Source organism: Callithrix jacchus, chromosome 22 (assembly GCF_049354715.1).
Source record: "Callithrix jacchus isolate 240 chromosome 22, calJac240_pri, whole genome shotgun sequence".
NCBI classification, from domain to species: Eukaryota; Metazoa; Chordata; class Mammalia; order Primates; family Cebidae; genus Callithrix; species Callithrix jacchus.
This window is the reverse complement of record NC_133523.1, coordinates 14717124-14727068: the sequence shown is the minus strand read 5'-3', so window position 1 is coordinate 14727068 and position 9945 is coordinate 14717124. Positions and strand designations below refer to the sequence as shown.

General features: G+C 46.7%; 1 protein-coding gene across 2 annotated transcripts in view; it reads right to left on the bottom strand.

The window, feature by feature from the left end:
* Positions 1-5465: 5465 nt before the first annotated feature.
* TPM4 (tropomyosin 4) overlaps positions 5466-9945 on the bottom strand; it is a 37757-nt gene continuing 33277 nt past the window's right edge. For both annotated transcript variants that reach the window (XM_035286999.3, XM_035287000.3), the window contains one exon: positions 5466-7386. In XM_035286999.3, the coding sequence (XP_035142890.1) occupies positions 7304-7386 (83 nt within the window). In that variant the 3' untranslated portion in view covers positions 5466-7303. The remainder of the gene's footprint in view (positions 7387-9945) is intronic.

Below are 9945 nucleotides of genomic sequence, written 5' to 3'. Positions count from 1 at the left end.
TGCTGGGTCCTATCTAGGGTCGGCGGTTCTGTGTCTGGTGGTCCTCTCAACATTGAAAAAACAGACCGTCGCGGTGGCTTCCGCCTGTGATCATAGCGCTTCTGGAGGCCGAGGCGGAGGATCGCTTGAGGCCAGGAGATTGAGGCTCCACTAGCCTTGATTGCCCCACTGCACTCCAGCCTGGGCGACAGAGCGAGACACTCGAAAAAAGAAAAGGAGGGATACATTAGGAAAATCGGGCTTGCAGCCGGGTCTGGTGGCTCATGCCTGTAATCCCAGCAGTTTGGGAGCTGAGGCAGGCAGATCACTTGAGGTCAGGAGTTCGAGACCACTGCATTCCAGCTTGGGTGACAGAGCGAGACTCTTTCAAAAAAAAAAACAAAACAAAAAAACTTAAAAAAAATTAGCCAGGTGTGGTATTGCATGCTTGTAGTCCCAACTACTCAGGAGGCTAAGGTGGGAGGATCCCTTTAGCCTTGGAGGTCAAGGCTGCAGTGAGCCATGATTGCACCACTGCACTCCAGCCTGGGTGACAGAGCAAAGCCCTGACTTAAAAAACTTTAATCCCAGTACCAGCCCAGCAAAATGATACTGTTTTTTTCCCATTTGATGGTGAGAAAACTGAAGCCAGAGGAGGTTAAGTGACTTTTTCCCCCTCCCCACTCAAAAGTAGAAGTTGGTATCAGAATTCAGAGTGCCAGTCTTCCCAGGCTGCAATTTGCTCACTAGGGCTTCCTGCTTCTTAGAGATGGCCCAGTCTCTCTTAGGTCACTCTGGGGCCTCCAGGGCCTGGAGGCTCACTTAAGGGTCTGCAGAAGGATGGCCCCAGCCTTTCCTCCTCCCTTCCACTTCAGCTCATTCTGCTAATATAGCTCTGGCTAAGAAAAGCTTCAACAAGAGCCACTGACCACTTCACAGGCCTCAGCCTCTGTGGGATTTGAAAGTCTTGACCACCTCTGAATAGTCTATTTTTTCTTGGTATCATCCTCATTTTATTTATGTACTTATTTTTGAGACAGGGTCTTGTTCTGTCGCCCAGGCTGGAGTGCAGTGGTGTGATTTTGCTCACTGCAACCTTCGTCTCCAGGATTCAAGAGATTCTCCTGCCTCAGCCTCCCAAAAGAGCTGGGATTACAGGTGCCTGCCACCACACCTAATTTGTATTTTTAGTCGAGATGGGGGTTTCACCATACTGGCCAGGCTGGTCTCGAACTTCTGGCCTCAAGTGATCTGCCCTCTGCCCCCTGCCTCTGCCTACCAAAGTGCTGGGATCACAGGTGTGAACCCCACGCCTGGCCCTATCTCTATTTTATTTGCTGGTTTCTTCTCCCTACCACCTCTCCCTCCCTTTCTTTGATTGGTTATTTTTCTCAGACCCCAATGCAGTCTTTTTTGGGGGGCAGGGGGTGGTTTCTGCTTGTCCCTTAGAATTTGTGTTTCTCGTGTTCTGTCTCTGTTCTCACTTTCTGGGTGCTCCTAATGTCTCCACGCTGACCAGTCTCATTGTTTGACCCTTAGCCAAGCCATCTCTTCACATCCATCTGTGTTCTGGACATCTCACTTTGGATTTGTCAGCTACTCCTAACTCAGCATGTTCACAACTGAACTCATCAGCTAATATCCAGACCGGCTTGTCCTGATTTTCCTTGCGAGTGAAACTTAAGCCATTTGTGACAGCTGCCTTTCATCTCTCATCTGTCACATCCTGGTTTTTAAGGAGGTTCTAAATAGCTCTTGAGGGCCGGGCGCCATGGCTCACGCCTGTAATCCCAGCACTTTTGGAGGCTGAGGCGGGTGGATCACCTGAGGTCAGGAGTTCGAGACCAGCCTGGCCAACATGGTGAAACCCCGTCTCTACTAAAAATTTTAAAAAGTAGCTGGGCATGGTGGTGCGTGCCTATAATTCCAGCTACTCAGGAAGCTGAGGCAGAAGAATGGCTTGAATTGGGGAGGTGGAGGTTGCAGTTAGCTGAGATTGCACCACTGCACTCCAGCCTGGGTGACAGAGCAAGACTTGGTCTCAAAAATAAAAAATAAAACAAACAATATCTCTTGAATCTGGTTCTTCCTTTTCCATTGCCACAGTGGAATCATCGCGTTTCTCCACTGGTCTCCCTGTCCATTTTGTCTAATCCAGACTCCACCCTGCAGTGTGGTTATTGTAAAACACTTACTTTACTCTGGGCACTGTGGCTCACGCCTGTAATCCCAGCACTAAGGGAGGCTGAGGCAGCCAGGTTACTTGAGGTCAGGCATTTGAGACCAGCCTGGTCAACGTGGCGAAACTGTCTCAATTAAAATTACAAAAATTAGGCTGGATGTGGTGGCTCACGCCTGTAATCCCAAGCACTTTGGGAGGCCGAGGCAGGCAGATCACCTGAGGTTGGGAGTTAGAGACCAGCCTGACCAACATGGAGAAACCCCATCTCTACTAAAAATACAAAAAAATTAGCCCGGCGGGGTGGCATGTGGCCTGTAATCCCAGCTACTCGGGAGGGTGAGGCAGGAGAATCTCTTGAACCTGGGAGGTAGAGGTTGCAGTGAGCCGAGATAAGCACCATTGCACTCCAGCCTGGGCAACAAGAGCCAAACTGTCTCAAATAAATAAATAACAAAAATTAGCTGGGCACATACCTGTAGTCCCAACTATTCTGGAGGCAGAGGTGGAAGGATTCCTTGAGCCCAGGAGGTCGAGGCTGCAGTGAGCCATGATCGAGCCTCTGCCCGCCAGCCTGGATGACAGAGTGAGACCCTGTCTCAAAAAACAACTCACTTCCTTTAGTAACTATCCGTGGTCTCTTGGCAGGATAAAGTTCAAAATCTTCCTCTTAGCCTTTGATATCCCTCCCAATCCAGTTCTATCCTCACCCTGTGTTCCACCCGTACTTCATGGCATTGGGAATTCCCCAAAAGTCGGGCAGGTCTGTTGAACAAACATTGAACACAGTGATGTGTTAAGTGCTAAGGCCACAGGCATGACTAAAACAGTATCCTGAGATGAGATTACAACCCAAGTGGGGAGGGAGGGGGGAGAAAACACACACACAAAGGGACAACTGTGGTCCAGTCATGGCAGGGCCCTTATTGGCAGGGTGACTTCATTCATTCATACTCCCTGTACTGACCATCTGAATCATCCCAGTGTCAGTTAAAGGTTGGATTGGTATAAAGGAAATGCTTTAATTTTTTTTTTGAGCCGGAGTCTCGCTCTTTCACCCAGACTGGTGTGCAGTGGGGTGATCTCAGCTCACTGCAACCTCCACCTCTCGGGTTTAAGCATTTCTCCTGCCTCAATCTCCCGAGTCGCTGGGACTACAGGCGAGTGCCACCACGCCTGGCTAATTTTTGTATTTTTATTAGGGACGAGGTTTCACTGTGTTAGCCAGGATGGTCTTAATCTTCTGACCTCGTGATCCACCCGCCTCGGCATCCCAAAGTGCTGGGATTACAGGTGTGAGCCACCGTGCCTGGACAGTTATTTTTAATTTATTTTTGGAGAACGGGGTCTTGCTATATTGCCCAAGCAGGTCTCGAACTCCTGGCTAGGCTCAAATTATCCTCCCCTGTCTCTGCCTGCTGTTATTTTATTTTGTTTAATTTTTGAGAAGGAGTCTCGCTCTGTCGCCCAGGCTGGAGTGCAGTGGCGCAATCTCAGCTCACTGCCACTTCTGCCTCCTGGGTTCAAGTGATTCTCCTGTCTCAGCCTCTCGAGTAGCTGGTATTACAGATATGTGCCACCATGCCTGGCTAATTTTTGTATTTTTAGTAGAGACGGGGTTTCACCATGTTGGCCAGGGTGGTCTCGAACTCCTGACCTCAGGTGATCCACCCGTCTTGGTCTCCCAAAGTGCTGGGATTACAAGCATGAGCCACAGCGCCTGGCCTATTATTTTTTTGATAACAGAGTTGTCTGCAGATTCCATTAATGTTTTAAAGGCTTTCATTTCTTTTTCCAATTCCCTGCCTCTCCTCCTCAAAAAAAGATCTCAAGGCAAAATATCAAAATCCAGGTAGTGAGACTGTAGTGGTCTTTGGCACTCTAAGTTGTCTGCCATCCAACGAGCTAAATTTTAAGGTTACTTCCTTTGGCTCACTTCTTCCCTTGTATTCCATGGCAACCCATACTGGATTATTGAAACCTTTGCCTAACTGGCCTTTCTGCCTTAGTCCACCCCAAAGCTAGACTTTCTCGAAGATGAATGCTAAATGGATTTTTCTAGTGTATTGCTTTGACTTGTTTCCTCATCTTTTTAGTCTTTTTTTTGTGGTGGGGGATAGTCTTGCTCGGTCACCTGAGCACGAAGTGGCGTGATCTCGGTTCACCGCAACCTCTGTCTCCTGGGTTCAAGTGATTCACCTGCCTCAGCCTCCAGAGTAGCTGGGACTACAGCTAATTTTTGTATTTTTAGTAGAGATGGGGCTTCGCCATGTTGCCCGGGCTAGTCTTGAACTCCCAAATGATCCACTTGCTTCAGCTTCCCAAAGTGCTAGGATTATAGGCGTGAGCCACCGTGCCTGGCCTCCTACGGTCTTTAGCGGCTCTCCACTCCTGCCTAAATTATGTTCAGGCTTTCATCAGTGTGGGCCCAGCCTACCTTCCAGCTTTTCTACTTCTGCTTTGCTTTATTTATTTATTTTGAGAGGGTCTTGCTCGAAGACGGTCCCCCAGGCTGGAGTGCACTGGCGGATCATAGCTCATTGCACCCTCTGCCTCCTGGGCTGAAGCAATCCTCCTTCCTCAGCCTCTTGAGTAGCTGGGACTTACGGGCACGTGCCACCATGCCCCACTAATTTGTGTATGTGTGTGTATTTGAGACAGAGTCCTGCTCTGTTGCCCAGGCTGGATTGCAGTGGTGCAATCTTGGCTCATGGCAACCTCTGCCTCCCAGGTAACTGGGATTATAGGTGTGTACCACCATGTCCAGCTCATTTTTGTATTTTTAGTAGAGATGGGGTTTCACCATGTTGGCTAAGCTGGTCTTGAACTCCTGGCCTCAAGCGATCTGCCCGCCTTGGCCTCTCAAAATGCTGGGATTACAGGTGTATGTGGCCACTGCAGCTGGCCAAATTTTTGTATTTTTTTATAGAGATGGGGTCTCACTTTGTTGCCCACGCTAGTCTGCTTTGCTTTATATATGCAACTCAGAAAGCCTTAGCCAGGCAGGCCTTCCTAACTCAGCCAACAGAGACGATCTTGCCTGCTCTTATCTATTAAAATCCTACTCATTCTTTACAGCCTGGTTCAGGCAAGACGGGATAATGAAGGCCAGTTTTTGAGTTACTGAGGCTGAGTGCTCTTGCCAGTAATGAGATCGTAACATCCTTGTATCATGAAGTTATGACAGAAAGGCAATAGATAACCTTTTCTTCGTTCTCGGCTCTGTTATTTCCTCTTTCTGTCCCGTTAACATTTGTTGAACCAAAATGCGTTGTGTACCCGCACACATTCTAAAATTCGCACAAACTGTAGTTTATGTAAAAATTTATTTGACCAAAATGTAGAAAAGTGATACTATTACATATGATACAGTTGAAAGAATCTAAAGAAGAGTGTGGATTTCATTCAATTGCACAATTTGGCTAGTGTATTTCCTGGGTAGTGTGGTGCTGAATAAATAGGAGCGGGGTGGTGGGGCGGGGCGGAGAGGGGATTCAAATAAGCCAGAAGCAGGGTGATTTTTAGTCAGAATTGTAAACTTTAGTTGGCCCTGACACGCTGCTGGGGAATATGGAATGTTCCAGCTCTGAGATGTTAACTGAGAAAACAGAAGTAAAACAAAGCCAATGTGTGCAGCCCTGTCTACAAAATCCTCCATTATCCAGTTTAATCAGGAATTTCTTGGTCTTTTATTAACATGGTCCCAAAGAAGGAATTCAAGTCCTAGATAAGTAAATCTTCAGTTTGCTATTCCCTGAAGTATGGAAATGAAGTTGGGCCAGTTTTTAATCCCTGCTGCCAGAGAGGCCCTTTCTGCTAAGAGAAAGAAAAAAAAACTCTTCTGCTCAACTTATTAATGACTTGTAGTCTCTTGGATATGGCTGACCTGAACTGGACTGAAATCCACCATATTCCTGCTGAGTGGATGGGTCATTATTGGAATGAGACATTTGTTCCTCAGAGAACAACTTTATTTTTATTTTTTCTTGAGATGGAGTCTCTCTCTGTTGCCCGGGCTGGAGTGCAGTGCCATGATCTCGGCTCACTGCAACCTCCACTTTCTGGGTTCAAGGGATCCTCCTGCCTGTGTCTCCTGGAGTAGCTGAGACTACAGGCAGGTGCCATCATAATTTTTGTAATTTTAGTAGAGACGGGGTTTCACCATGTTGGCCGGGTTGGTCTTGAACTCCTGACCTCAAGTGATCTGCCCGCCTTGGCCTCCCAAAATGTTGGGATTACAGGCGTGGGCCACAATAGCCTGCCGGAGAACAACTTTAGAATGAAGGAAATATGCAGAACATAACATCACGGATCTATCCAGAAAATATGTGGGTGCTGGGTGCGGTGGTTCATGCCTGTAATCCCAGCTCTTAGGGAGGCAGAGGTGGGAGGATAGCTTGAGCCCAGGAGTTTGAGACCTGCCTGGGCAATATAGTGAGACCCCATTCTCCACAAAATGGAAAAAAACAAAAAGACAAAAAAAAAAAAAAAAAAAAAAAGGCAGAAAATATGTGGGTAATTACAACCATTTCCCAAGCATTCTACATTGACTGCTTGAGAGGATGTTTGTTCTGCATGGTGGAGTGTGGAGAAGGGCCAGGATTCTTAGGTTAATCTATCCATGGGTTATGACTTCCCACAATGCCCGCCCCCGGCCCACCCCGTTTATTGGCTCTGGATGGAAAACCCCACCCATGTGATGGTCCCTGTTCTCTCCTATAGTTCGACCAACCTTGACTCAAAAGGTTATGTTCTTCAGCATTTTAAATAGATCCACTAGATACTGGGGTCTGCGTTCTTCAAAGTGTGGGGCTGCCTATTCTCCCAGGAACCAAATGCCCTCCGTTTTAAGAAAGTATGCTTACTAGGAAATACCCTGCCTACCTTAGGAATAAATGCAACTTAAGGAAAAAATAAGAGAGCTGAAAAAGCTGGTGCCATTTGGGGGGGAAGAAAAAGGAAAGGAATGAGATTTAACTGGTGCTCAAAGCTTCTCCGATACAAAATATTTGGTCATGTATTCATAATTTGCTTGACATATCCAGCAAAGCGAAGATGGCAATAACAAAAGGAACTTCTTACAAGAGAAGAGAAAGACCCACGGAGCTCCGGAGTTTCTGGTGGAACAAGACTCTTCTGTTTTGATTATATACAGTTAAGTTCATTTAGTGTCTGATCCAGTGTCTGATGTAAGCCCACGTTCTCTTCTTTGGCCTGGGCAAGTTTCTCTGGTGAGGATTAAGAGTAGGGGGAAAGATAAATTAATAAGCATATTTGTTAAGCGAAAGAAAAAAAAGATTAAAATTTTTTTTTTTTTCTTGAGACAGGGTTTCACTCTGTTGCCCAGGCTGGAGTGCAGTGGTGTGATCTCAGCTCACTGTAACCTCTGCCTTCCAGGCTCAAGTAGCTGGTATTACAGGTGCCTGCCACCACTGCCCGGCTAATTTTTATATTTTTATAGTAGAGATGGTGTTTCACCATGTTGGCCAGGCTGGTCTCAAACACCTGACCTCAAGCAATCAGCCCACCTTGGCCCCGCAAAGTACTGGAATTACAGGCGTGAGTCACCATGCCTAGCCAAAAAAAATGGGGTTTCACCATGTTGGTCAGGCTGGCCTTGAACTCCCAACCTCAGGTAATCTGCCCGCCTTTGCCTCCAAAGTGCTTGGATTACAGGCGTGAGCCACTGCACCCGGCCAAAAAATGAAAAGGATTTCTAAACTTCAAACTGCCAGGGTGAAAGTCACAACAAATAAAGTATTTGTTGTTGTTGTCCAGGCTGGAATGCAGCGGTATAATCACAAAGCACCACAGCCTTGACCTCCCTAGGCTCAGGTGATCCTCCCACCTTAGCCTGCCAAGTAGCTGGGACTACAGGTGTATGCCACCACACCTGGCTAATTTTTGCATTTTTTAAAAAATAGAGACAGGGTCTTACCATGTTACCCAGGCTGGTCTCGAGCTCCTGGGCTCAAGGAATTCATCTGCTCAGCCTCCCAAAGGGCTGGGATTACAGGGCTATAGCCATCATGCCTGGCCAGTACTTTGTATTTTTAATTACAGCAGAACACCATGGAATACTAGGGACCAAGCACCAAATTTGGGAGTCACAGTTGTGAGACAAAATGCAGGGTGCCCAGTTAAACTGGATTTCAGATAAACAACAAATAATATTTTAGTGTTAGCATATCCCAAATGTTGCATGAGATGCACTTATGATTAAAAAATTATTCATTGCCTATCTAAAATTCAGATTTAACTTGGTGCCCTCTATTTTTCCTTGTGAACTCTGATAACCCTAGAGTCACAATACCTAGACTTAAGCCCCAGTTGTACCACTGGAGATAAGCATGTACCCTTCCTACGTCTGTTTTCCCCATCTGTCAAGTAGGGGTAACAATATCAACGCGTGGTGTGGGGGTTATGATGAGGAATGAATGAGAATCGCTTCAGAAACTACACAAAGATTTCCATCCTAGATACTCGTGACTTAATATAAATTTCCACTCAAGTGCAAGTTAACTGGTCTCTGAGCCTTTGATAGGAAAATCTAACCCTATAACCCCATCTTTCTTTTGGAGCTTCTGGGAATAGCTGTTTAAATTACAAGTGCGATTTTGTAATTGTCTATGCATCCAGAGGAATGGAGACAAACCCCAGGTAAATGCAACATGACTGAAATTTTCTTTTTTTTTTTTTTTTAGACAAGAGTTTTGCTCTTGTTATCCAGGCTGGAGTACAATGGTGTGATCTTGGCTCACCACAACCTCCGCCTCCTGGGTTCAAGCAATTCTCCTGCCTCAGCCTCCCGAGTAGCTGGGACTACAGGCGCGCACCACCACGCCCAGCTAATTTTTGTATTTTTAGTAGAGACGGGGTTTCACCTTGTTGACTAGGATGGTCTTGATCTCTTGACCTCGTGATCCACCCGCCTCGGCCTCCCAAAGTGCTGGGATTATAGGCATGAGCCACCGCGCCCAGCCTCTAATTTTTTTTTTGAAGATGGGGTTTCACCATGTTGGTCAGGCTGGTCTTGAACTCCCGACCTCAGGTGATCCACCCACCTTGGCCTCCAAAGTGCTTGGATTACAGGCGTGAGCCACCGTGCCTGGCCCTCATGACCGAAATTTAAGCCAGACTACAGGCATATTGTTAAGTGACTGAGCTGATGAAACAATTTAAATTAAAAAAGAAAGACAGAAAAAAGATGCCATTTAGAACTATGTGTGACAGAGCATGAGAGAGAACTTAGAGACTCATTAAAATACTGGGGGAAAGGAAAATTCCTCATAAAGTATAATATGATCAGCCTGGAAATTTACAGAATGAAAAAATGACTGCAGAAGATGGCAGCCCTATCTATCTATCTATCTATCTATCTATCTATCTATCTATCTATCTATCAGCAGGGTCTCACGTGTTGCCCAGGCTGGAATGCAGTGGCATGATCACAGCTCACTGCAGTCTTGGCCTCCCAGGCTCAAGTGATCCTCCCACCTCAGCCTCCGTAGCTGGGACTAAAGGTGTGCACCACTACACCCAGCTAATTCTTGTATTTTTAGTAGAGATGGGGTTTTGCCATGTTGCCCAAGCTGGTCTCAGGCAATGCACTCGCCTCAGCCTCCCAAATAGCCGGGATTACAGGTGTGCTGGGATTACTGCCATGAACCACTGAGAATCACTTGATGCCAGGAGTTCAAGACCAGCCTGGCCAACATGGTGAAACCCTGTCTCTATTAAAAATACAAAAAATTAGCCAGGTGAGGTGGTAGCAGGAGCCTGTAATC